A 27424-nucleotide genomic window follows, 5' to 3' on the forward strand; every position below is an offset into this window, starting at 1 on the left:
TGTGTATGTGTGTGTGTGTGTGTGTGTGTGTGTTCAAAGAACTTGGAAAATCAGCTGCTAGAAAACCTGGACGACACCTGTTTCACTTAAACAAGTGTGTCCACAACTGTAAAACTCTGTCATGTGCATCTCAAATTATTGAAAGAAAAGTAACTCAATTATTCTTATTTATTTCAATGAAAGGAAAGGTGTACAAAACTGTGGTGAGACCAGAGATGTTGTTTGGTCTAGAGACAGTGTCACTGAAGAAAAGACAGGAGACAGAGCTGGAGGTAGCAGAGATGAAGATGCTGAGGTTCTCTCTGGGAGTGACCAGGATGGATAGGATCAGGAATGAGTACATCAGAGGGACAGCACATGTTAGAGGTTTTGGAGATAAAGTCAGAGAGGCCAGACTGAGATGGTTTGGACATGTCCAGAGGAGAGATAGTGAATATATTGGTAGAAGGATGCTGAGTTTTGAACTGCCAGGCAGGAGGCCTAGAGGGAGACCTCTATTAAACTACTACTGCTGCATGAAACCAGTATAATTGTATATTTGCTGCAGTGGAGCCCAGTCTCTGCTGTAAGCAGAACGTCTCCTGGTCCTCATCCTCCTGCCCTGCACAAAAGCAAACATGAAGTTTGATCAGATCTCAGACACAATGTGTGTGGTGATGATGTAGAGAGTGAAGCATTGTGGGATTGGGAGGGGGAGGGGGCTCTACTTACATAGTTATCTCTGGCCGACCATTCTGGGTACAGCTTCATGTGGATTTCTCTGGTTTGATCGGCTTTAGCGTAATATATATTCCTCTCTTCCTGTGACAACAACCTCCACTGTGGACAGACGACAACACACACACTTAGTGGTAACACAAACACACACAAACGTGTGCAGACGCGCATCAACACACATGCTGATGATGCTGCTACCTGCTGTCCCAGAGCTGCGTTCACGACGCCGCTCCCCTGGCACTGGATGCTGGGGTCCACATTCGTCCTGTGTTCCTGCAGGAACAGCATGAAGGCGTTCGGAGGCTTCTTCACGTACAGACTGGAGCCGTCAGACTTGCGACGAATCCTGTGACGCATCAGAGAGCTGACGTTAGCAGAGGAACGTGGACAAGAAGGGCCACACACAACGTGTTGGTAGAAAACTAGTCAAAGCGGATGGCTTTCCACAAGAGTCTGGGTCCTGCCCTAAGTTTCTTCCTCAATGAGGTAGTTTTTTCCAACCAAATATATTGGACACTCAAGGTGAAGAGAGGGGCAGAGATATCAACCGATCACCACCTGGTGGTGAACTGGATCCGCTGGCAGAGCAGGGGGCTGGACAGACTCGGCAGGCCCAAATGTGTTTTGAGAGTCTCTTGGGAACATCTGGCAGAACCCTCTGTCAGTGAGGTCTTCAAATCCCACCTCCAGGAGAGTTTCTCTCAGATCCCCAGAAGGCTGGGTCAATGAGTCAGAGTGGACCATGTTCTCCACCTCCATTGTCGAAGCAGCTGCTTGGAGCTGTGGTAGCAAGGTCTCTAGTGCCTGTCGCGGTGGTAACCCCAGCCAGAAGTAAGGAGTGCTGTCAAGCTTAAGAAGGACTTCTATCAAATCTTGCTGAATTGTAGGAATCCGGAGGCAACTGATGAGTACAGGCAGGCCAGGCGTACTGCAGCTCGAGTAGTCGCGGAGGCAAAAAGTCGGGTCTGGGAGGAGTTTCGGGAGGCCATGGAGGACGACTATCAGTCAGCCTCGAAGAAATTCTTCCAAACCATTCAATGCCTTAGGAGGGGGAAGCGGTGCACAGCCAACAATGTTGGTTGTCGGGTGGTGTAAAGAATATTTGGAGGATCTCCTCAATCCCGCTACCATGTGTTACACAAGGGAAGCAGAGCCTGAGATCTCAGTGGTAGACTTGTCCATCATTCAAGCTGAAGTCACTGAGGTGGTCGCCAAACTCCTTGCTGGCAAAGCAACTGAGGTGGATGAGATTGGCCCTGAGTACCTCAAGTCTCTGGATGTGCAGGGACTGTCATGGTTTACACGTCTCTGTGACATCGCATGGCAGTTGGGGACAATGCCTCTGGATTGGCTGACCAGGGCGTGATCCCTCTTTTCAAAAAGGGCGACCAGAGGGGGTGTTCCAACTATAGGGGGATCACATTCCTCAGGGAAAGTCTACTCCAGGGTACTGGAGAAGAGGATTAGACAGATAGTCGAACCGCAGATTCAGGAGGAACAATGCGGTTTTTGTCACGGAACACTGGACCAGCTCTACACTCTTCATTCAAGTGCTGGAGGGTTCATGGGAGTTTGCCCAACCAGTCTACATGTGTTTTGTGGCATTCGATGGTGTCCCTCTAGGTACATTGTGGGGAGTGCTTTGGGAGTATGGGCTTTGCGGCCCTTTGCTGAGTGATGTCCGGTCCCTGTATGACCAAAGCCAGAGCTTGGTTCGCATTGCCAGCATTGCCTGTTCTAGGTGCATGTTGGACTTTGACCGGACCGCCCTCTATCACCAGTTCTGTTCATAATCTTTATGGACAGAATTTCTAGCCACAACCAGGATCCAGAAGGAGTCCGGTTTGGGGACCAAACAATTTCATCTCTGCTTTTGGCAAACGATGTTGTCCTGTTGGTCTCATCAAACCTGGACCATCAGAGTGCACTGGGACAGTTTGCAGCTGAGTGTGATACAAGTGGGATGAGGATCAGCACTTCTAGATCCGAGGCCACAGCTCTTGTGACGACTGGCGTTGTGTGTGTTTTGGGATTGTCCTTTTGCTCCCTGTTTTTCTGTCTGCTCCTTATGTATGCAGATTAACTGGTGCCATAACTCGACAGTGATTGGGGGAGTGCACCTGTGCCCTCTCCCAATTGGCTATGCCAAGACCTCACCGGATACATAAAGATCCGAGATGGCAGTTGTTTGTGGGAAGCAGGGCAGCAGGAAGCGGATCCTCATCCTCTCCATCTTCCAACCTGCCACATGTCGTGTTGTATCAGCTACTTATTTTCGGTTGAGAAGTAGGGTTAGACTGCCGATTTGTTTGATGATTCTTTTCTCCTTTTGATTTGGTTAGTATGGTTAGATCCTGTCATTTGGTTTTCCCATTAGTTTAATCACTATTCTTTTGCATAGGATCCTTTTGTTTGTTATTTTGGCATTAGTCCTTTTAGTTCTTGTAACTAAAAACTCAGTTTTTCCTCATGTACTTCAACCATTCGTCTGGTGGCTCCTCGGGACTTGGAGAAGATGGGGCCTGTTTGTGTTATGGCTTAGGCACTCATAGACTGGACATAATAGTTCTCGACTGGAAAAGGGTGGTGTGTCCTCTTCAGGTCGGTGGAGAGTCTTTGCCCCAAGTGGAGGAGTTTAAGTATCTTGGGGTCTTGTTCACGAGTGAGGTAAGGATGGAACATGAGATTGACAGACGGATCAGTGCCGCTTCCGCAGTGATGTTGCTGTATACGTCTGTTGTGGTGAAGAAGGAGCTGAGTTGTAAGACGAAGCTCTCGATTTACTGGTCAATCTATGTTCCTACTCTCACCTATGGTCATGATCTTTTGGGTCATGACCGAAAGGACAAGATCCCCAATACAAGTGGCTGAAATGTTGGGAGACCTCGGGGAAGACCTAGGACACGCTCAGATTGCCAAGGAACGGGATCCCCTTGGAGGAGCAGGAAGAGGTGTCTGGGGAGAGGGAAGTATCAGCATCGCTCCTGAGACTGTTGCCCCTGCGACTTGGCCCTGGATAAGCCTTTGAATATGGATGGATTCATGGATGGATGATTGATTGAGATTGAATCAAGAAGACGAGTCCATTAAGGATGAAGCTCCACAACAAACTGACCATCTGGACCTCGTGTTGGAGGTTCCTGCTGGGGGGGCAGAAGCAGCAGCAGCAGCAGAGGAGGGAACCGCAGGTGGTTGGAGGAGGAGGATGGATTTTGGGTTCCTGCACAGAGAGGAGACGAGCGTCAGATCACAGACACACAGTCAGACGTCAGCGGCTGCTTTCATTCTGGTGTCACTCACAGCGTCCCAAACACGTCACCCTGAGGGCTCGTCATCGCTGGGGGGGGCTGAACCTGGAGGCACCGGCAGAACGGGAGGTTAGAGGAGCTGCAAAGGTGTCACCTGGACCCCCCCAAGAATTTATATCAAAGGTAGAGCGGGGCTTACCGCAGGAAGAGGGTTCCTGAACGCCTCCGGTGTCACCATGTTCTGTTCACCCCACTGACCCTGAGGGGGCTCTGGTGGGGCAGCAGGGGGGTAACAGTGGACCTCTGGTGGAGCAGCAGGGGGGTAACAGTGGACCTCTGGTGGGGCAGCAGGGGGGTAACAGTGGACCTCTGGTGGAGCAGCAGGGGGGTAACAGTGGACCTCTGGTGGAGCAGCAGGGGGGTAACAGTGGACCTCTGGTGGAGCAGCAGGGGGGTAACAGTGGACCTCTGGTGTGGCAGTAGGGGGGTAACAGTGGACCTCTGGTGGAGCAGCAGGGGGGTAACAGTGGACCTCTGGTGGGGCAGCAGGGGGGTAACAGTGGACCTCTGGTGGAGCAGCAGGGGGGTAACAGTGGACACCCTCTGGGATGTTCTCCACATGACCCTGAACCTGTTGGGGCTCTGCTGGGGAAGTGGGGGGGTCACTGCTGGATGAATCATCACAAAGCAGCTCTATCGCCTCCTCTAGAGGGATTTCACCTTCCAGCTGGTCCAGTGAGGCCAGAAGGTCCAACTGGTCCTCCACGGGACCCTGAACCTGTGGGGGCTCTGCTGGAGCAGTGGGGGGGTCTGTACTGGAGGGCGTTTCCAGCTGGTTCTCTCCAAACCACTGGTCCAGTTGTAGATCAGCAAATAAAGGGTGCATGCCGGGTAACGCTGAGGGCAGGTTCTCCCCAATGAAGTCCATCAGCAGCTGGAGTTCGTCCTCCAGGGGGGGCGGGAGGTGGGACTGGTTCTTCAGCGCTTCGTCTGGCGCTGGGATCCTACAACACAAAACAGATGGACGTCAGCTCCTTCATGGGTCAGAGGTCATCAGATCATGTTTGGACTCTACATTAAAGAGAAACGATGGATGAAGGAAGGTTCTGAATGAACGGCTCAGGTGGACACCAAGTTTCTGGAATTAAATCTTATTGCTCCAAACATACATTCCAAACATTCTGATTTTAAAAAAAAATTAAAATCAGGATTCTAATGACAAAAAAGGTAATAAAATGAAAATAAAACTGAAGCATAACAAAAAAGAAGACATTTATGGATTGATCTGGTATTAAAAAGATGTAAAAAAATAAAAAATAAAATTATCTGTCACATTTTGGACGTCTAGCAGCATTGATAGTGATTTATTTAGTGATCTGTGTGTTGTGGTGCTGCCGTGAGTCCTGACAGGTGTGTGTGGACACGGATCGCTCACCACACGTTCACTGACTCCATTGTCTGACTTCTGCCGTCTTGATGTGAATTTTCTGGTGTCTCGACCAGAAATGAAGTCTGCAGCGCGACGGTCGCGTTTTTAGGGGCTTTGAGGTTAAAATGTCTTCATGACGTCACACAAAAAATATTCTTCTGACAGCCAAAAGTTCAAACGGGTAGCGGTTGGAGTGGTTTCCATGGGTGCTGGAGTCTAAATTGAATGATTCTCCACACATGAGGGGGGGGGTATTGATCATCCAATCGGATGAGCATCAAATCGGGTGTTGATGATCGGCCCGGTTCGGACCCGCATATAAAGCCCACATTTGAACTCAGGAGGACCTGGTCTAAACGGATCCATGACGGACTGAAGTCTCCAGCTGATGGTGAGTTTTTAATAAATCACGGATCGATCAGTGGTTTTTCCACGGAGGTGTGTGTGTGTGTTAACGGACACACACACACACACACACACACACACACACGCACACCTTCTTGTCCACCTTCTTGTCATTTCCTCAACAGCGTTGAAAAAAAAATCACAACTGTTTTGTGTCTTCTATATATTTAATCTAAAATTAATGTTGAATATATTGAATTTTTATTTTCGTGGAAAAAAAATTATATTAATTACATTAAGAACATCCTTCATTCATTCATTCATTCATTCATTCATTCATCAGATGTAAAGAAGTATATTTAGTAATAAACATTAAAAAAGTCAACACATTTTTGAGAAAGATGCTGTTTATGTTATATTTAGGTGTTTCAAACAGAAGTAATTGATAATCACGTGACTTTGCTTAAATTTTTATGTGATCAAAATGTGATCATGTGATCTCTGAGGGCTTGTAGAACTCGCTGCTGACGTCACGTATGCCTGTCTGATGCTGAAATTAACTGTCAATAATTATTGATCCGGTCATGTGGTAAAACGTTCATAGTAACAGATAACGATCCCATAATTATTCTGATCGTCAACATCTCTGTCCCCTCCTCCTCGGACACGCCCTGACTTCACAGCCATTGGTTGCTCAGGAGACCAAGCCTTCAGTCGGAGCTGCTGATTGGATGCTGCGAACCGTAGGTCAGACAGGAAGTGTGAGGATTTTCCTACAAAATAAAAGTAGAATAAATTAACAATTCAACAGAAATTGTGATAATAGCAGTGAAATCGTTTATAGTGTATGAAAAAAAATTATAAATAAATTCAAAAGGTTCATTTAATTTAGTAAATAGCCGTTTAACATGTTCTGTATATTTATTAAACAGTTTAATTCAGAAACTCGACTTCCGCTGGGTGTCTTTTATTCTGAAATCATAACCGGAAGTGCGTCTCGTCGGTCGGTGCTGGCTTGACGGCGGTGCTGCTGAAGCGGTCAGGAGGGCTTTCCGTCTGGAGTGGACCTCGCTGGGATCGATCCTCTCTGTTCCCGTTTGCAGACCGGAGGAGGCCCGTTCTGGAGGTACGTGCTCCTCCTCCTCCTCCTCTTCCACTCCACCTTCATCTATCCGCGGGTTTTTGCGGTTCTTGTCAACGGGGACCGGCTCCATCAGAGCCCCGGGGTGGGGGGGGGCAGAGGCACTTTGTCTCGTCCGCCTCCCGGCCTGGTTGCGTCCGTCTGGGTGTCTGACCTCAAAAAGCCGGCATCTGGACCCCTACGGGCCACACCTGTCCGGAGGAGGTGATGGGTGGGGTGGGGGGGGGGTGGGGGTGGGGGCACCAGACGCAGACTGGTCCTGATGGTGCGGGAGGAAGAGGAGGCTCGTTAAGGCTGCTGATGAAGGCGGGTGGTGACGCGTTCTTTGTGTCAAGACGCACAAACGGAGGAGTCTCCATCTGAGAGTCGGGACGTTTGTTTAGAGCATCAGCAGGAATAAATATGAATTTAAAAGTTAAAACAAAACGATTTTAAATGTATTTCTACCTCACGTTGGGGACTTCCTTCTCCTCTCTGTCATTTATTGTCTCACCTGTTCACCGGGGCGTCTCCTCCTCTCCATGTTCCTGCGCGTCACTGAAACTTCGGTGGGGAGCGGAGGAGACGCTCCTCTCCTCCATTGTAGCATCCATCACATCCCCCCCCCCACCCACCCCCCATCCGTGAAGTTGCCGCACCCTCTCACGCACGTAATCACGCACGGCACGTTGAGGGCAACAAGAGGAAGGGGGGGAAAGAAGAAGAGTTCATCTCTAATGAAATTTACGCACTGGTGTAAATCGAGTTTTATTTTTACAGAACAGGATCTGGGGTCAGATTTTAGGAACCGGAATTCCCACGTGTGTAGAAGTGACGTCATATCTCAGATGGGGCAGAAGCCAATAATGATGATGATGAAAATGATAACCGATTATCTGAACACGTGACCAAACCTCCATGTGGTCCAGTTCATAAACTTGAGATCTAACGACCGATATTTGTTTTAATGATCAAAATAATCTTTTAAATTAATTCCGTCGTGACAGATTAAAGATGTACAGCGACATAAATAAAGAGTAAGTGGAGGAGATTAGTTGTTGGGACGGATCGATTCATGTTTCTGTTGTCTAAACCACAAATTAGTCGTAAAACGGTGAGAGCTGTGGCGCTACATTCATGGTTCGATATTTATGCAAGCTCCATCTCGCATCGTTGTCATGGAAACCACTGTCATATACCGATGCTTTCAACTCATGCTCATCAGAACCCACCATCCATCCATTATTTTCATTTAGGAGGAGCTGCACCTTACCAGGCTCTGGTAAAGGGGAGCTCCATTACAGATTTTTGTAGAAAAAGAAAAGTATGGGTCACAAATCGCATTAAAAAGCGAGTCTTTGTCTCCAGTTAGCTTAAATAGACCAATTTTGTAAATGCTAGGCTCATCTATAAGCATTACCTCATAAAGTTGCATCAACCAGGCGATGACTCCGCCTACTGGGCGTGGCTTGAAATCATCAACCGGAGGACGAAAACAACAAATAAGTGTAATTTTTTTTGGGAATTTTCTAACAGCTTTAGCTGCTGTATAGCATTACCCTGGTTATCATCTGGAGACCATGAACCACTGGTTGCCTTCCATAATGGATTTGTCTACGCATCATTTAACGGAGCTCCAGCCTTAAAATAAAGGCCTCGTTGTTTCCACTTGACGTCAGGTGACAGGCGGCGACTGACACGGCCTCCCAGGGCTGATGTCAGTCTGCGCCTGTCAGACCGGCCGCAGGGCATCAATCTCTCGGCTAGACTCTGCGTCAGAATGAGGTGCTGGAAACAGTTTCTACAAGTTTATTGCTGAATTATTTACCGCAGCACCAATGTTTTCTTCCCCTCCTCCGTCCAGAGCTGTAGCCATGTCTTCCAGCTCGGCGATGGTGCGGATCCTGATAAAGGGCGGTAAGGTGGTGAACGACGACTGCACCCAGGAGGCCGACGTCTACATCGAGAACGGCATCATCCAGCAGGTGGGGAAGGAGCTGATGATCCCGGGCGGGGCCAAAGTCATCGACGCCTCTGGGAAGCTGGTCCTGCCCGGCGGCATCGACACCAGCGTCCATCTGGAGGAGAGCTTCATGAACGCCATCACGGCCGACGACTACTACAGCGGCACCAAGGTAACAGAGCAGGGAGGAAGACGGGAAGTAGGTCAAATATGACAAACTTTTTTCTGCTGAGCTCATCTTCTCTGATGATTTTTTTTTTTGGGGGGGGTTCATAATCACAGATTTTTGTTTTCACCTAGAAACTTTTATCTTATGCTAATTTTAGCGCAGAAGCGTTTTCATTTGACGTCTTTCGCCACATTTTAGCATCAAAATTTCTGTTTATTACAAACACTATTTATTTATTTCTGATTAAAGCGAGAACCATCATCAGGTGACATATAAACCTATAAAAAATTATTTTATTAGTTGATCAGTTAGTTGGTCAGTTAGAAATACATATCAAAGTGGAGCTAATAAAAAAACTAGACATGGAAGCAAACCCTCCCCTCCTCTGATACCAAAATTAATGCCAAATTGTTGCCATGGAAACAAAGAAAGGAAAATCCAATTCAGAAACGATCTCCATTCGTTGATTAGCTCTGAAGCTGCATTATCTCAGCTGCCTCTAGGGGGCAGTGTCGTGTCTTTACCGTTTTCTGTTACTAATCGAGTTAATCTGGATCCTGATCCGGATCTGATCCAGATTTAGGAGGAACTCCAGGCGTGTTTTGGGGGGTATTCTGTGTCAGTTTTGGTTTTTTCATGAGTCCAACAAAATATTTTAAGGTCACGGGGTCATCAGCGCCGCCGGCGATGATGCCGATGCTGGGCGGGACTCCCCGTGATGACTCATCCCTCTCTCTCTTCCATCACTCGCTCTTTGAGACGACGGAGACCTCGAGACGACGGACGGATGACGGATGGATGTGCGGTGGGAACTTTCGTCCGACCCTGGGCGACAGACCCTATTCTCTCCCGTCTCGCCCCTCCCCTGCCCGCTGCCGCGTTCCGAAAGACGAATGCAGCCCCGTTTCCATGGATACAAAAGACTTTCACTGGGGCCATTGTGCTTGAGGACAATACCTCTCATACCCCCCACCCCACCCCCAACCCCAGCCCCCCTCTCGTGCCTCAGGGGTCAGCTGACAGATGCTCAGTGAAGCTTGTAGTCGCACCAAAACAGTCTGACCTCATCCGATGTCGCAGCAACCGGAAAATTTAATTCAGGGGAATAAAAACTTGAATTCCTTCAGGTGAAAATGAGAGGACTTCACCTTTATTTTGTTAAATCGACGTCTTCTCCTTCCAGGCGGCTCTGGCCGGAGGAACCACGATGGTGATCGGACACGTTCTGCCGGAGAGGAACGAGTCTCTGCTGGACGCCTACGAGAACTGCCGCAGCTCGGCCGACCCCAAAACCTGCTGCGACTACGCCCTGCATGTGGGGGTGACCTGGTGGGGGCCCAAGGTTCTAGCTGAGATGGAGACACTGGTGCGGGACAAAGGCGTCAACTCCTTCCAGATGTACATGGCCTACAAGGAGACGTTGATGCTGAGGGACGGCGAGCTCTTCCAGGCGATGCAGCACTGCAAGGACATCGGCGCCGTGGCGAGGGTCCACGCCGAGAACGGAGAGCTGGTGGCGGAGGTGAGGCCGGCGCCGCCGGTGGGGATCGAATTTAAGATGTTCTGTTTGTTTTGGCACTGATTGGTCGGATTAATTTTTTTACCCAGGGTGCAAAGGAAGCGTTGGATCTGGGAATCAGTGGCCCAGAGGGGATCGAGATCAGCCGTCCGGAGGAGGTAAAGATAAAATTAAAACACTAAAACACAAAAAACAAACAGAATAAACACAAGAAAACACAGGGAGGAGGTGAAACTACAACCAGAAGACAACAAACAAGAGGGAGAAGGCGGGTTAAATGTGAGGAATGACCAATGAACAGGTGGCAGACAGGGGTGGAGCCAATCAGAGACAGGTGAAAGAACGAGATGAAGCAGGGAAGAGAAGGAGGGCAATAAACAATAAACAATAAACAATAAACAATAAACACAACAAAGAACAGGAAGAAAAGTTGATGAAAAAACATGGAAATGAACTTTCAAAATAAAAGAGGATACAGATTTACAATCCAGCCTTCAAAATAAGAGCCTGACCCTTTGATTCCTTGCAGCTGGAGGCGGAGGCGACCCACCGGGCCATCACCATCGGCAACCGGGTGAGTGAGGAAGACTCAGATGAAGAGATCGGTTTATCAATATCGTGTTTAATGTGTGTGTGTGTGTGTGTGTGTGTGTGTGTGTGTGTGTGTGTGTGTGTGTGTGTGTGTGTGTGTGTGTGTGTGTGTCAGGCCCACTGCCCGGTCTACCTCGTCAACGTTTCCAGTATGGCTGCCGGTGACGTCGTGGCGACCGCCAAGATGCAGGGTGAGTCCGTCTCGCTGTTGAGATGCAGTTGCCATAGAAACGCTTTGAGTCAGCTCACTCTGACCCATCTTGGGGGCGGGGGTTATCACAGGTAGGGTGGTCCACGGTGAGACGACCACGGCCCACGCCGTCCTCAATGGGATGCAGTACTACCATCCGGACTGGGCCCACGCCGCCGCACACGTCACGGCCCCGCCCCTCCGCCTGGACCCCAACACCCCCAACATCCTGATGAGCCTGCTGGGAAAGTGAGGAGACAGTAGCATCGTTTTAGACCAGGAAATCGATGTCTCCGCTCTAACAAACTCCGCCCCCCTGCCCCCCGTCTGTCCCGCCGCAGCGACACCCTGAACGCCGTGGCGTCCGACCATCGCCCGTTCACCGTCAAGCAGAGAGCCATGGGCAAAGACGACTTCACCAAGATCCCCCACGGACTCCCGGGGGTCCAGGACCGCATGAGCGTCATCTGGGAGAAGGGCGTGGTACGTGTGCCCCCCCGACCCCGACCGCGACCCCTTCCTGCACGAACTTCCTGAATTAAATCCGTTTCAGGAACGGATTTCTTTTACAGATCGGAGGGAAGATGGACGAGAATCGCTTCGTGGCCGTCACCAGCTCCAACGCCGCCAAGATCTACAACCTCTACCCCAGGAAGGGGAGGATCATCCCCGGAGCTGACGCTGACGTGGTGGTGTGGGACCCCGAGGGATCCAAGTACGAAACCCGATCCCCCCCATCGATCGATCGATCGATTGATTGATCAATCGAACGCCCCACCTGCAGCTTTCATCATCTTTCTCTCCATCGCCGATGCAGAACCATCTCCGTGGACAACCAGGTCCAGGGCGGAGACGTCAACCTCTACGAAGGCCTGCGTTGCCATGGCGTCCCGCTGGTCACCATCAGCCGCGGTCGGCTGGTTTACGAGAACGGGATCTTCACCTGTGCCGAGGGATCCGGAAAGTTCTGCCCCCTGAGGACCTTCCCGGATTGTCTCTACAAGAAGATGGTCCAGAGAGCGAAGGTTCTCGCTCCGATCGCCATGGCGACAATCCGTTCACATCTTCCCCATCAATCCACATTCTAGATGTTTCCGTTCTGTTCTAATAACCGTCTTATGACCCAGCAGCTCCAGGCGGTGAAGGCGGTGGAACGGGAACCCTACGCCGGCGACGTCGTCCCGGTGGTCAACTCAGGGAGGAGGGATTTAGGAGCTCCGGATCTGGACACGCCCACCCGGCCCAGCACCCGCCACGGGGGTCAACGGGACCTCCACGAGTCCAGCTTCAGCCTGTCTGGTGAGAACCCGTGAAATCTTTCCTGGTATCTGAACTGTTCCATGTTTAACCTCCTCCTCCTCCTCCTCCTCCTCCTCCTCCTCCTCCTCCTCCTCCTCTAGGAGCCCAGATCGACGACAACATTCCAAAGAGGTCTTCGGCTCGGATCCTCGCTCCTCCCGGAGGTCGATCCAGCGGGATCTGGTAACCGATTGGCCGGAGAGGAGCGGCGGCTGAAGCCAGACCTTTGTGTTTCTGGGAGCGTAGAATGTGTGTGGAGGTAACACGGTTTTTATTTGGAAACTCAGAACAAACGGAACGACGCCACGTTAACGTTAACGTGACGTCGCAGAAATAAAGAAATGAGCCGGAAGGGGAACTCGTTTGACTGATGGATCGTGTAAAGACTCGTTTATGCTCGTAAATATGTCGGTTCAACTCCAACTACGATAAAAACTATAACGTTTAAATGATTAAAAAAACAAGACAAGAAAATTCACATTAATTCACAAACAGGGTTTAAAGGTCACATGATCTATCCTTAAAAACCATCTTCTTCTTCTTCGTGTCTGTAAATATTTTGCACGTCTTCCTTGAATTTCTGCCCACAACACTGCCCCCTGTGGTCTGTGGTGGTACTGCGCCGTCGGAATGGAACGAACGCAGACGTGTGTAACGTCAAGCTTAAACGAGTCTTTAGCAATAACGGTTGCCGGGATACGGTTTTGATGGTCGTTACCTCACACGTTCAGATTTTGCACTTGTATCATGTCCTATCTAGATGCCTTTTTACATGATTTAACGTCACAAATGTCTTTCTACTGCGAGCCGTGCTGAACGAATGAACTTAACATGTATTTAAACGTCTATTTATTTGTCATTATGTGTAGAGTTGCTCGATTTGAATCATGTTTACAGCAGACTTCCACCTCCACTCAATGTGAACGATTCCTGTGTGCATGTTAGCGTAGCGACGGTAATTATTAGCACTGATACTGCCCACGCTGCGTTCTTTGTATTTTCCACAGAGAGCTAAAGAAGTCTCACCCAAACGGCCTTTTTCTCACCCCCCCCATTTGTTGATCGCTGTCATTTCTTTTAGCGTCGGCACTCTTCATGCTACCTTTTATGTGAAGCATGTGGAGATGTTAGCATTCAGAGAAGATCAAGTCAATAAAAAAACATTCAAAACTCATCTCCTCAACCTCATTACATGGAAAGTTTTTTTTTTGGCCATAGAACATTTAGCATCGAGCTCTGCTGGATGAAACCACCGTCATTTAAGCACTCAGGGGTGTGTGAAGATGTTTCCAGCAGCTCCAGGGAGGTTTCTAGCATGTAGAAATAATATTTTAGCATTAACTCATCTTCTTTCTCCTGCATCCGGTTGAAACATGAAGTTCAAACTTCAGTTGCTAGTTTTTATTGCACATTGTGAACAACGGTAATTTACTGTGTTTTTTTGTGTAAACAAGCTGTTACGTCATCATGGTGTGACATCATCTGTTCGTCTACACTGGTGCTGAACATGTCGTCACCTTCAATTCATCTGTTGCAGCTTTTTATCACATGATCTGAGTGCAAATAAACCACCAAGAAATCTGATTGGCTCCTGAGTCTCACTTTGTTAGTCACCTGACCTTTGATTCCTTCTGTTTTACGGTTCACCATCTCTTTATGTTGTCATCTTTATTCTTATATATTTGTTTTACTTCTTTAATTCTCATAATTTATTCTAATTATAAAAAGTTGAAATGAATTTAAAAAAAAAAAATTCATTCAAAAATTCGGGTTATTTTTTATTTTGCAAGTTTGGAGTGAAGAATCTTGATTTAAGCATTAAATGAAATAATTTTATGTAATCACAGTTAAGGTGGATGAAATACTTTACTGTGCTTTTATCTATTTTAATTAATAAACAGATTAAAACGTTTTTGTTTTTTTTTTGCAAGAAGAATTATTCCAGTCCTGAATCCCCATCACAGTCAGGAACACACTTTCAAATCTGTATTGATCTCTTAACTATTGATTATTCCGTTCAATAAATTCCTATTTGCTCTATTACTCCAGAAAGTAATCTGATTACTTCTCCCAGCCCCGTCGCTGACCTCGGTCACCCCCACCCCCCCCCCCCCTCCCGCACGCATCATGTGTCTCTGCGGCCGAAGTCCTATTTATAATGAACCTTTAGCAGCATGGAGTCGTGCGCATGCGCAGTGGGAGCTGGATTGTTGCAGCCCCAGACAGGGCGGCCCGTTACCACGCACCGCACCGCACCGCACCGCAACGACGAGGCGCTGACACCAGGAGCACGGCCGGCGTGATACCAGCACGGACACCGCGAATACAGTGAGTATGCCCGCATGAAGGCTCCGCGGAGCCGCGGCGGGGCGCCTCTTTTGCGGGGTTTTTTATTTTAAACCCGGTCCGGTCCGGTGGCGGTCCGGAGGTGCTCCGGGAGGCCTGCGGAGGGGGCCGCTAGCAGGGCCGGCGATGCAGCTTTTCTAACCGGGAGGCTCCCAGTCGCGGTCACCGGACGGATTTATTGTTCTCCGCTCCGGCTGGAACCGACACCCCCCCCCCCCCTCCCTGGCCCATCAGGGGGGGCCGCAGCGGAGCCCCTCTCCTCCGATGCGGGGGTGATCACATCCGAACCCGCATGGAATGGATCTGTGTTGATTATAATAGTGATCAAGGAATTGAGAGGGGAGGGCCCCGCATAGGGTGGTGGGGGGGGGGTTACTATTATCTGACCTCTCCCATCCTTTCACGCCACACCTGCGTGAATGTGTGTGTGTGTGGGGGGGGGAGGTGTGATCGTGACATGACGGCGCTAAAAAGGGGATTTAACGGCCAGGCGAAGTGAGCAGAGCCGCTGCCAGATGTGTTGGGATGCTCACCGACATCAGGAGCGCTAATCCGGCACGGGATTACGCTCCCGACACGTCCGCAGATTAGCGCCCGAACGAAAGGCGCTCCAGAGCCGCTGCTGCGTTCACTGTCACACATCTGTCCGGTGATTCTCCTAAAAAACAGGGATTTACAGAGAGGCCTCTCCAGGGGCGTGCCCGCAAACTACTGACTGGGGGTGGGGGGGCGATCATCCATGGGGGGCTGATGTTCAAAGGCCCAGAAACAGCTCCGTCTGCAAAAGTAAACGTTTGATGTCAGGAACTCTTTATTAATCCACGTTTTATCAGTATTTTATGGAAATTCCCACACATTTCTGACCCGTGAATGCCACATGGACAATACTGAAAATAATATAATAATGATAATAATTAGAATTAGAATGACATTAGAATTAGTCTGTAAATTATCTAAATTATTTTATTGGATGTTTTGACGCTTTTTAAAACTGGAGCTGGAAATTATTTCATACCGATCAGCTTTTGAAGTAATAAAGCTATAAAAAAAATTACATTTCTAATTTCTAATTTTTAGATTTAGTTTCATCAGGTCCAGATTTATTAATATAATAACTTATATCATCTAATTAATTTCTAATAGCATAATTTTTGGTTGTTGCATATCCCATGATTATTATTATACTATTATTATATTATTAAGACAACTATTTTGAAAATCCACTTCCTGTTCCTGTGATACTTGGCAGGGATTAAGTTTAGGGCAGAGGTTAAAGACGTTGTTTTGTTTACATACACTAGCCAATCAGAAACGAATGAGGTCATCAGGTTGACTTGCTATTGGTTTGTTTATTAACAGCTTCAACCGACAAACTTCTTCTTCTGTGGTTTTCCTCAGGTAGGGGATGGCAGTGAATGTGTACGCCACGTCTGTGTCCATTGACAACCTCAGCCGCCATGACATGCTGGCGTGGGTCAACGACTCTTTGCACCTCACCTACACCAAGATCGAACAGCTGTGTTCAGGTAAGGTTAAAAGCTAACTGCTAAACGCTTGCTACAACCAATAGTCTTGTCGTGGAGCTAACGGCTAACGGCTACGTCTCCGTCCTGCAGGAGCGGCGTACTGCCAGTTCATGGACATGTTGTTTCCAGGCTGCATCCTTCTGAAGAAGGTCAAGTTTCAAGCCAAGCTGGAGCACGAATTTATACACAACTTCAAAGTTCTTCAGGCGGCGTTCAAACGGATGAGCGTCGACAAAGTCAGAAAATTTGCGAATATTAATGTCTTGATTCTACGTCTCGTTTTTGACACTGTTCATTTCCTGTTTCCTGTTTCCTCCCCCCAGATTATTCCCGTAGAGAAGCTGGTAAAAGGGAAGTTCCAAGACAACTTCGAGTTCGTGCAGTGGTTCAAGAAGTTCTTCGACGCCAACTACGACGGGAAGGAGTACGACCCTTTACTAGCCAGACAGGGGCAGGACGTGGCCCCCGCCCCCAACCCAGGTGATCACTTTACCCACAAACCAAAGAGAAACCCAGGTAAAGCCATCGGTTCCGCCCCCCGCTGCACGCTCATCCTGAGCTTTGGATGGCTCGCAAGCAAAAACCCGTGGCGTGAGCAGCACGATTCACTAAACCACCCCCCCAACCCCCAGAGACCCGTCTCGCTGCATCCGTCGGCGTGAGTCGCTGGGAATCGCCACGGCGACGACTACTGGGATGCAGCGTTACTTTGTGATGTAGTAGCGCTGACGCTAACGCTGCAACTCCATCGCCATCTGAAAGCAGGACAGGTCATGTGACTAACCAGAGTGAATCAGCCTGGCTTTGACGGACGATCTAATCCGACTCAAACTTTGATGCATGTTTTTCAGTGTGTTAGAATTTATTTGCTGAAGCACTTATAGAGGTTTTTTTTTTTTTTTTTCTCTCATTTGCAAATTTTTAATTTCGAATTCGGTCCTTTTTTAAAATCCTGACAATCCACATGTGTTTTTTTTTTTTTTTTTTTTTTTTTTTCTGTTAAACCAATTTGAAATCAGCTCTCTATAACGTGCTCTGTCCATCGCCGCGATGCTGCAAAATGCCGACATCAACGCTTCAGTTCGATCCGTTTCCGTTTCCAACGATGAACGTTCTGTCTGGTGATCGTCTCTTGACCTCTTGCAGGACCACAGAGGACGTCTCCAACAGTTCCTAAAAACATGCCCACGCCACAGCGGGTCCAACACAACACTCCGGCCATGAGGAAGAACCCGTCTTTGTCTAGAAACGGGGGCAGCGACGCCGAGATCATGGAGCTAAATCAACAGGTAAGTGCTGAAGCAACGCTTATTTAGACGTTTTTTTAAAACGGCTGACGTGTCGCCGCCTCCTCCTCCAGGTGATGGAGCTGAAGCTGACCGTGGACGGGTTGGAGAAGGAGCGCGACTTCTACTTCAGCAAACTACGGGACATCGAGTTGATCTGCCAGGAACACGAGAGCGAAAACAACCCGGTGCTCAGCAGGATAATCGATATTCTCTACGCAACAGAGGTAAAAACATCCTGCAAACGGCGTCGCCATAGAGTCGGAGGAAGAACCCTGTTTGTGATTTGTTTTGGTTCGTTTCCACGGTAGCGGCTTTGTTGACGGTTCAGCTCTCTGTGCTCGTCCTGAATTTCTTCTTCTCTAATTTTTTTTATTTTTTCAGGAAGGCTTCGCGCCACCGGAGGACGAAGACCTGGATGAGCAAGCCCACCTGGACCAGGACGAATACTGAATCCGGCCCCTTCCTCTTCCTCTTCCTCTTCTTCTTCCTCTTCCTCCGTCGTCTCTCCTTTTCTTTTAGCTCGCGTTTGCTTTCTGCACGCTCTAGAAACACTCACCCACTCTCTGTCTGTCTCTTCCTCCGTTTTTCTCATCAGTATATCTGTTTGTAACACCTCCTTCCTCTCCCTCCTCCCCTCATCCCACCTCCATCTGACCTCTGACCTTCACGCAATGACATCATCATCACCTGCTGCTCCGACCTGCCTAAACATAGGACGCATCCCGGTTGTCTCAGCGTGAGCAGCGAAGAACCCGAGCGAGGCGCGGAGGTCGTGACCACAAATGCTAAGTTTTGTAAATATCGCCAGAGAACGACGTCGCCGGAGTTATTTAATTCGCCTTTGGTGCGATGTGATTGGTCGATTCCAACAAAGGCTGCTACGATGTGCCATCAGGACACTCCCAGTGCTACTAAAACTAACGTTCTAACAGCAGTTTCTTATTTATTTAACTTATATTTCATTTAGATCGACGTTCTGTAGCATAATTTGGTGCAAAGCCTACTGTACGTGACTCGGGCTGGCGGCATGCGGGGGCGTCGGCGTACGATCAGTGCTCTGCGTTTGTTTGTTATTGATCAGCAACATATCTGAGCATGAGAATGTTTAAAAAAAATTGACTGTGAATGAGTGATATTTTGTACATGTGTGTATTTCCTGTGGAGGTTTTGTCCCCGGAGTCGTATCGTATGAAGACAGACTGACGACATGGTTCTAGATTGTAGCAGTTCTAACCTTTTATTCTGAAAAAGCAAGGCAGCCAGAAACCGAACAGCCGTTTTCATATCACAGCTTTTAATCCCGTTTTGTCCTGCTAATCTTGAGTTGAAACTTTTAATTTGATATTGGAGGAAAGCCAGTCTAAAAGAGATCAGTGGCCAGGCTGACTCGGTCGTCATTGGCGACCAGTTAAAACCAGTTGGACCGCCAGTCTCCTTGGATTCCTGGCTGTGGTTTGTTTTTTGTTGTTGTTTTTTTTGGGTTTTTTCTTTTGCAAACTCTGCTCCCTGAGATCATTGACCATGTAAACATCAACAACATTCATCTTTTGGGTTTTGAATAAATAAACAGTTGTGAAATAAATACTTGTGGTTTATTTTGAAGGAGGGGGGGGGGTTTCTTTGGAGGAAAAGAATAAAGGAAAAAAAACAAACATCATATGGACCAACAAAACAAAACAAGATCAGTTTGAATAGATCAATACAAGAGACAATAAAGTTTTCATTGATAGAAAACACGTGTCGTTTTGGTGATGACTGTAGTCTGTAATGAATGAACATCACCGGAAAAGAAACAGGTCAGGTCCAAACCATCCGGATCAGACCCGGAAGGTTTGGGTTGATGAACCATATATATAAATTAATACCCACGGTTCTCCCTATTTACCAGAGCGGGGGATTAGCTCAAATGGTAGAGCGCTCGCTTAGCATGCGAGAGGTAGCGGGATCGATGCCCGCATCCTCCAGATCCTTTTCTTCACGTCGTGTTTTTTTCAGATACTTTTACTTTATTTATTGTGATTACTACTAATTAGTACTAATAGCACTTAATACTTTGTTACTTTGTGATTTAAGCACAGAGTAACGAGTAACGTTCTCGTTACCGCCCCATAGAGAAACGTTTCGCTTTCCGTCACTGAGATTATGTAAAGTCTAAACTCCGTTCTAGTGGCGCATGGACTTCATGTATGTTGCAATTCATCCTCATAACGATATAAATAATGTTATTGATTATTCATAGTTTTGATAGTTTTAATAGAGAAGACGTCGTTTACAAATGTTGATTGCCTAGAAGTCTAAATATCGTAATAATTAAAAGTAATCTCCGCATAAAAGTTTATTCTTATGTTTGTTAATGTTTTTTCAATACGTAAATTAAATACGGGATTTTATTTTTTTTTTACCAGATTTAATAAATTATTGAAATAACTATACTATATTGTACTGTACTATCATAAATATTCGTTTTTAATTAATTAGACAGTTATCTTCATGGTCAGAAAATGTTTGTTTGTATTTAAAAATCAATAAAAATCCGGGTTCAATGACGTCACTTCCTCTTTTTCTTCCGCTTCTGCTGAACTCAGCGGTGAGTTTAATTTTCCTTTAACTAACTTAAGGTGAGTTAAATAATGCCAAACGTATTAAAGGAAGTTGTTGGATAAAAAGAAAATTAATAAATGAAATATTAGTTTTCCTCCAGATCTTTTAAGTCAGGTGTTTGTTATCTACGTCATCTTGACACGAACCGTTTTTAACCCACCTGGATGTCAGTAATTATGGTAGCTCGTAAATCATTATTTATTAAATTTCAATGTATAATCACCATATGATTTAAATGTCATTACTACTCTAAATACTTAAGTATTATTCCCTGAGACTGACCAGAAACAATTACGGGAAATAAAAACAACGCTTGACAAAATAAAATATAAGTAAGTCGTTTTGAGTTAAGGTCTGTTGAATCCATATTATTTTGTGATAAGATTTTACACCTTATAATTTAATCCTTGTGAAGAACACTTCAAGAAACTCTCCATCGTGAGTTCCATATTCGACCAGCAGATGGCAGCACACCACACGTTACGGATAATCCTATCGAAGAAAAGGTGAAAATAAAATGAAGATAAATGAAAGAGTCAAAGATCTAATCAGCAATCAATAAATTGTATTTTTGCAAACATCCGAGACCTGTAGTGTTTCAGTGTTTGAATCAAAACAAACTGGAATCTCTGGACGACCAGATTCCAAATTGAGCTTGTTTTCATGTTGTCGAGAGATTTTAGGGTGGAGCCGATATCTGATCGATATCTGTTTCTAATTTGTTTTGTATCATCGCTAACATGATTAATTTTTAACGACCAAGGGAAAAGTTTGGAAGCAGCTGAGTCACACTCAGATGATGAGTTGTTTGTTCAAGACAAGCTGGACGGCCATCCAATCGTATTAGAAGTATGTAAGCAATGCTAATTGGCTACCGGTAAAAGTGGGCGGGACCTTGGGTTGCATCCCAGTTTTGGAGGATCTGGTTTTGTCTGTTAGCAGAAATGAAGAAAAGAAACAGATGTAGAAGTTTAACTCATCCTTTTCCTGAACATCCATTCCAACACAAACTGTAGATATTTTGTGGAACAACAAACAAACAAACAAACAACAAAGAAATGTATGGATTTATCTTTAATTCAATATGACACATTTAAATTTTTAACAACTTGACCAGCAGCAGATATAAGCATTACCTAATCTATGAGATCAAATATTGATTATGGATATATTTATTTCTATATGCTGTTATCCTAATAAACATCAGAGCATCTAGCTGAGAGCTGCAGGACACTGAGAACAAAACCTCTTTTAGAAACTAAATTCCTCTGCGGCTGTGAAATATGTGGCTGCTTGACCTCACAGGAGAAACGCTAATGAAGGTGCTAATGCTAAATCCACAGTCACGGAACTGAGGAAGGAAAAAGTGCTTAGTTGGCAAGAAGTATTAGGAATAAGCAGAAGCGTGTGGCTAACGTGGAATCGTTGGAAAAGGGTCTTCCTAATATTCCGGAGGCGACTCTTTCAGCTCACGTTCATTAACCCACATGTACACGAGTTCAGAAACCTGCTGGACTCGAAAACCAATTCTAATATTTGTGCCGTTGATTAAACTCTTTCCTCAGCCGTGTTCTGACTTCCTGGACTCCAGCGGCGGGACGTCTCGTGTTTCAGAGACGCCGCCGTTCTCCGTCAAAGCTTCAGATGATTCCCGGGATCAGATGACCTCTGTGGGATGAAACAGAGATTAAAAAACACGTTTTGATGCTTTTTGTTAACCCAGCAGTGACATGAAATCACTCCAGGTGACCTCACCTGCCTGCTGGTGGGTCTGGATCTCCTCAAGCCCGGTCAGATTCCTCAGGGACCGACGTTCTTTGAAGGCCACGACAGGAATCACGTCCGTCTCGTTTTCCTTTGGTTGGCGTTCCTTTGGCGAAGTCGTCTCCGGTGCGGATTTCTGTTTGGAAAGAATAACTCCATTCAGTCAGGGGGTTCGTCGTTAGCGTCATCCGAGCCCCGGGGCTAATGTTCAGTCGGTCTCACCGTTTCTGGAGAATCTGCCCTCCTGGTTCTCCTCATGATCTCCTCCAGTCGCTGGAAAAGAAGGCAGCTTTGTGAAACATTCGGCGTTCACCAGGAGACACAAGGTGCTTTATTCTCAATCTAGCGGAGACCAGAGGAACGTTCTGGTTCCTTTTCCTCTGATTTCACCTCCAGGGAGAACGTCTGGTTGAATGTTCCTCTGAGGAACCTCCAGAGGAACCTGCTCACCTTTCTCCTGGCCTGACGTGCCACCTCCTCCTTCTGTGCCAGTTTCTCCCTCTCCTGTCTGACCTCCTCGGCTCTGGTCTTCTCTCTGATTTGTTCTTCTTCCCTCTACGTAAAAAAACAAACAAACCCACAAACAAGACCAGTGATTGGTTGATACCCTGATCCGATGTTGCTGATGTTTTCTCCTCCCACCTGTTTCTGTAGAAGGATGGCTTCCCTCATCGCCTGAGCTCGCTCTTCATCGGCTCGTCTTTGCTCCTCCTCTTCCCTCCTCCTCTTCTCCTCGATGAGACGCTGGGCTTCGGCCTGCCGTCGCGCTCGCTCCTCCGCCCGCCGGCGCTCCAGCTCCTCACGACTCCTCCTGGACGCATCACAAACTAGATGTCAACCAACTTTGCTCGTCTTCACCGCAGCATTTCTCCAGAAGCTCCTTTACCGTTCCTCCTCCTCTCTCTGGAAGCGCTCCTCCTCCTCTCTCTCCCGTTGCAACCGAGCCTCTCTTCTCTTTTCCGACAGGAGGCGCGACGCTGCCTCTGGGTCCGAGACCCCAGACGAAGGCCCGCAAACATCCGGAGGAGACTGTGGCGGCGAAGGTCCTCTGAGAGGACCTGAAGGGTCGCGAACCGCATTAGATGTGATTATCAACACATTAAATGCTGCGTCAGCGTTCTTACTTGCTGTCCTCGTCGCGTCCGTTTTATCGTGGGCCAGGACGGAACTGGGAGTCTTCGGTGGGTTCCTCTTCTCTTGCCGACCCGTCATCCTGATGGGTCTGGAGTTCCCGGGGCAGAGAGCAGAGCTGCAGACGGCAGCATCCTCCTCAAGGACCGGGGGAAGCTCCAGCTGAGGCGCCGGGTGTCCGCCGGAGAATCTGTGTAACGTCCTTAAAGACCAAGATGACCCAACATCGGTCAGAGTGGGGTAGCCGTGCCAGGGTTGGATGGGGTGCGTTTGCGGTCACCTACCGTTCAGGCGAAGGCGAGGCTCTGTTTTTAGGAGCTGGAGCCGGTTTGACTCTGGTGTTGGCAGCAGGAGATCCAGGGTTTGGGTTCTTGTTGGGGTCCTGGTGTCTCAGTTTGGCCTGAACCGCAAGAAACTCAAATGAAACCCGTGTTTGATGAGATCGTCCACGTCAAACCAAATCCTATCCGACAAAGAGTCCTAATAGTAATGTGTCCCAGGGGCCCAGGGGACACCCAAATGCTGTGCTACCATTGGAGAAGACCCACCAGAAACTCACACACTACCTGAGCCACCTTGACGCCCCCCTGCTGCCTGCAGTTGCCCCCGGGGGCAGCAGGTGGTCTGTAGTTGGGACCGGTGGACAGAGGTGGTCTGTAGTTGGAACCAGGTGACGGTGGCGGCCTGTTGCGGGCCGAACCAGAACGCTGCTGCTGGGGCTTGTGAGGGGGGATGATGGGGGTTGAGCTGTTGTTCATGGAGTGGAATGAAACTGCACGGTGACAAACGTGGAGGACTGATCAGGTGATTCATGACGGGAGGACAGGTGTGAAACAGGTGACGGAAGGGTAGGAGTTAGCGTCGCTAGCATTGACAGAGCTGGAAAAGTTAGTGGGAACATTAGCGAGGCAAGGGGTCAAGTAGCTTAGCCTCCATTGGTTCAACATGGCGGGGAGGGAGGGGGTGGTACCTTCTCCTGACTGACCAGTCTTGCTCCTGGCCAGGTAAGAGCATGTTGGGGTGGTCAGACGCCCGACCAGGTTCTCCTCCCACGGCGTCAGCGGTAAGCGACGTGGAGCTAGCATGCAGATCAGCGGAAAGCAAAGGATAAGCTAAGAGAACAGAGACTGCTAAACGTGTTAAAAGAGAGGGGGAGGAGTCAGAGAAAGGGAAGCTGTGGGCGTCGGCCTCACCGTTCCTGCTGACGAGGTTCTTCCCTCGAGCCTTTTGAGCGAAGTTCTGCTTGACCCGCCGGCTCTTCTCCAGCGTCTTACGCACGGTGGATTCATGCCGCTCCTTTAGTTTGAGACGGGAAGCGTCAACGTGACGTAAAGTGCTTATAATGCGTTATAAATGTAGGCACCGACTGATGGACACTCACTTTCTCCTCCTTCAGGCGCTGCTTGCGTTTCTCCTCCACGGCGGCGCGCCTCGTCTCCTCCTTCAGCCGTTGCTCCTGGAGCTTCTTCCTGCGCTGCTGCAGCTGTTGCTCGAAGTACTTCCTGGCTCGCTGCTCCCTCTCCAGCCGCTCCAGCTCCCGGGAGGCTGAGGAGAAAGAGCGGAGCGGTGATGGACGGATCGGGTGATGGACGCATCAACGGCGTTATAGGCGTTACAGGAGATCACCTACCCAACAGCTTCTGGTGCTGCTCCCTTCGTTGTCGCGCCGCCTTCAGTCTCTCGTCCACGTTCTGTCCAGACGTCACTGGAATGACAGATATATAAAGATGACATCTGGTTCTCCTGTCAACCCATTTTTGATTGGGTTTCCTGGTATAATCTAGTGTTTTGCAATAAACAAGCCTGATGCTTCATCAGCATCAGCTTCCTTCTTCCTCCTCCAGACGTCCAGCTGACCCAGGAGCTCCCGTTTGGGTTCATGGCTCCACAGAACTGCATCTCAAACCTTCTGGGTCTGGATGGTTCTGGAGCCTCTTTTCTGGGTCAGCAGTGATAAACATCTGGGAGCTGATGGAGATCTGGACCCCGAACAGAAGCACCGCTGGGATTCTGCTCCTCAAGTAGATGAGGATGAGGATGATAGTAGTCATTCCCAGTTGCATTGATGCATTTAGACGGTTATGATTTGATTATTGCAACCAACTGATCTAGAAAAGAGTATTTATGTAATCAAATAACGAGAGTTGAATTGACAACCATGGGAAAAGGATGGAGGGGATGGAGAAGGACTGGTGATGGAGGACATGCAGATGATTGACAAGGAGGAAGGAGGAGGAGACGGGAAATGCAAAGAGAAGGAAAAGGAAGAATTTTCCAAACCTGCATCCTGTTGAGAGGCCGCGTTGCAGACTTTGGCCGACATGTTGACAGACGAGGACGTCTTCCTCAACTGGGAACTTTGTTTGTCTAAAGGCAAGAAAGACATTTTATCCTCTCCTAGTGCTGCCCTTCATATCCAAAAGGATCCAAATCCAAGCATCATGTCAACAAACAAAAAGGGCTGCATGCAAACAAACATCCCGGCTCCCTTGGGTCAGCTGCAAATAAAAGACTCTTTATTGAGGCTCTTGCACGATAAAGACCAGGAGAACACGAAAGCACCTGACCTGGTGAAGACCAGCAGGGGATCAAATGAAGATGTGGACGAGTTTATCTCGTCCAGGTTTGTCCGTTAAGGATTGAAAGCTTCTGGAGGCTGATTATTAGGCTGATTGTTGCAGCACAGCTCCGATAACACAACGATTAGAATCAATATATTCTGTCAATGTGTCATCGGATGGTGGTGTTTTCATGAGCTACACTCCGACTGGATTTGCTTCGACAAAAGGTTCTACCAGATCAAATATAATCCTCAAACCGGAAGATGAATTAAATCTACTCACCTCCATTTCTTCCATATCTGCCCCCGTTCTTCTGGTTCTGGATGCTGCGTGCAGAAGTCGCCTGCGATGGAGGGATGACACTGGTCTGCACTGCCATGCTAGCTGTGGAGCCTAGCATACCAGTGTTCTCAGTCCAAACGCCTTTCCTCTCTCCCTCCTCCTCCTCCTCCTCTTCTGAATTTCTATTTCAGGATGCCTTCAGGCCTCCCAAGTGTGACGTGTAAAAAAAAAAACGGCATCAGCTGCTCGTCCGTCTGTACCTTCCCAATCAGTAATGGAAAAGGCGTGAAGACAAAGCATCCAGTCAGACGGGGATTCAGTTAAAGCACCGACAACGTGTCCTTATCTCCTGGAAGCCCCATGAGGTTCTGGGAGATTCTGGTCATCTGAAGATGACACGTGGAAAATACAAACAAGACCTGTTTGTGTTGGAGAGGGGGATGAACTGTAGACCTCTTCTCCACCTACAGGACAGCTATGCTTCCAGAAATAATAATATTTTTCTCTATTTTATGATGTGTACACAAGGGAACAACATAAATAACTGTTACATATCTAGCTTTCAACACCAACCCCATTTTTATCCTTTATCCATCTATCTTATCCTACCCTATCCTATCTGTATCTCATCATAGTCCTATCCTAACTGTATCCTATCCTATCCTATCCTATCCTATCCCATCCTATCCTATCCCCTCGTGAGCTGCTCTGCTTTACTTCCTTCCTCATTCCGCTGCGTCCCTTTAACTCCCCTCCTCTCCTCCTCTTCTTCCTCCTCCTGGTTGGATGGAGTGTCCTTGCCTCCCAGTGTCAGAATAAAATGGGGGCAAAGCTGCACGACGACGGGATGTTACGTTCACTGACATACATCTACTGCACCTAATGAACGACATCACCACTAGATGGCAGCCTTTGTGTAGAATGACCTGAATCAGACTGACCTGAACCTGTTTTCATTCAAGTCAGGTTTGTCCACATTAAAGGAACAGTTCACCCAAATGTGTAGCACCAGTCGACATTTCCTCACCCTTAGTTGACCTTGTTATTAGGACTGATTTGTGCAGGAGGGAATCAACTGATACCGATTAGTCATTGCTGAACTGTATCACATCTACGTCTGTCTGTAACCACAATGCATCATGCTGGTACTTCTAAAACTTACTACATCTGCAGATAAATCAACGTATTTGTATATTTGGAAAATTTGTGCAATGGTATATTACCAACCACGAATAAACGTGAACATAAACACTCTGGTCACTGTCCCAGCCCTCAAGTTTGAACATCACAAAATCTGCAGAAATGAAAATTATTTCTAAAGATAAATAAAAACA

The 27424-nt window shown here is 47.8% G+C and overlaps 4 protein-coding genes and 1 non-coding gene across 9 annotated transcripts in view; 4 read left to right on the forward strand and 1 right to left on the reverse strand.

The window, feature by feature from the left end:
* The first annotated feature begins 6758 nt into the window (after nucleotides 1-6758).
* dpysl5a (dihydropyrimidinase like 5a) lies at nucleotides 6759-14174 on the forward strand. Of its 2 annotated transcripts, none has more exons than XM_068338438.1 (12): nucleotides 6759-6865; nucleotides 8724-8994; nucleotides 10175-10513; nucleotides 10600-10668; nucleotides 11040-11084; nucleotides 11217-11292; nucleotides 11384-11540; nucleotides 11633-11774; nucleotides 11864-12006; nucleotides 12109-12316; nucleotides 12419-12590; nucleotides 12692-14174. In XM_068338438.1, exons 2-12 carry the CDS (start codon nucleotides 8734-8736, stop codon nucleotides 12775-12777), a joined length of 1698 nt encoding a protein of 565 aa, XP_068194539.1. In that variant the 5' UTR covers nucleotides 6759-6865; nucleotides 8724-8733; the 3' UTR covers nucleotides 12778-14174. The 2 variants fall into 2 exon arrangements, with proteins under 2 accessions (XP_068194539.1, XP_068194540.1); XM_068338439.1 differs by having other exon boundaries at nucleotides 12422-12590.
* A 620-nt stretch (nucleotides 14175-14794) lies between these two features.
* Nucleotides 14795-19316, forward strand: mapre3a (microtubule-associated protein, RP/EB family, member 3a). 2 transcript variants are annotated; one of them, XM_068338276.1, is made up of 7 exons: nucleotides 14795-14918; nucleotides 16335-16462; nucleotides 16553-16698; nucleotides 16786-16978; nucleotides 17609-17751; nucleotides 17823-17975; nucleotides 18133-19316. In XM_068338276.1, exons 2-7 carry the CDS (start codon nucleotides 16342-16344, stop codon nucleotides 18199-18201), a joined length of 825 nt encoding a protein of 274 aa, XP_068194377.1. In that variant the 5' UTR covers nucleotides 14795-14918; nucleotides 16335-16341; the 3' UTR covers nucleotides 18202-19316. The 2 variants fall into 2 exon arrangements, with proteins under 2 accessions (XP_068194377.1, XP_068194378.1); XM_068338277.1 differs by having other exon boundaries at nucleotides 16786-16942.
* A 326-nt stretch (nucleotides 19317-19642) lies between these two features.
* On the forward strand, nucleotides 19643-19715 carry trnaa-agc (transfer RNA alanine (anticodon AGC)). Its single transcript has one exon. It is a non-coding gene; the product is annotated as a tRNA-Ala (tRNA).
* A 606-nt stretch (nucleotides 19716-20321) lies between these two features.
* Nucleotides 20322-27424, forward strand: part of LOC137610603 (otoferlin-like) — a 29113-nt gene continuing 22010 nt past the window's right edge. The window contains exon 1 of the mRNA XM_068338272.1: nucleotides 20322-20369. The gene's annotated coding sequence lies outside the window, so the exon portion shown is untranslated. The remainder of the gene's footprint in view (nucleotides 20370-27424) is intronic.
* LOC137610604 (ensconsin-like) lies at nucleotides 21420-27230 on the reverse strand. 3 transcript variants are annotated; one of them, XM_068338273.1, is made up of 15 exons: nucleotides 26091-27230; nucleotides 25528-25614; nucleotides 24878-24952; nucleotides 24629-24792; nucleotides 24441-24543; nucleotides 24218-24325; nucleotides 23814-24043; nucleotides 23532-23647; nucleotides 23241-23449; nucleotides 23003-23174; nucleotides 22759-22927; nucleotides 22567-22671; nucleotides 22339-22389; nucleotides 22108-22252; nucleotides 21420-22020 (listed from the first exon to the last, which is right to left on the reverse strand). In XM_068338273.1, the coding sequence occupies exons 1-15, from the start codon at nucleotides 26206-26208 to the stop codon at nucleotides 22010-22012; spliced, it is 1863 nt and encodes a 620-aa protein (XP_068194374.1). In that variant the 5' UTR covers nucleotides 26209-27230; the 3' UTR covers nucleotides 21420-22009. The 3 variants fall into 3 exon arrangements, with proteins under 3 accessions (XP_068194374.1, XP_068194375.1, XP_068194376.1); XM_068338274.1 differs by having other exon boundaries at nucleotides 23814-24019; nucleotides 26091-27227; XM_068338275.1 differs by lacking the exon at nucleotides 24218-24325 and having other exon boundaries at nucleotides 23814-24019; nucleotides 26091-27221.

The sequence above is a fragment of the Antennarius striatus genome, chromosome 17 (genome assembly GCF_040054535.1).
Source record: "Antennarius striatus isolate MH-2024 chromosome 17, ASM4005453v1, whole genome shotgun sequence".
Classification (NCBI taxonomy): Eukaryota; Metazoa; Chordata; class Actinopteri; order Lophiiformes; family Antennariidae; genus Antennarius; species Antennarius striatus.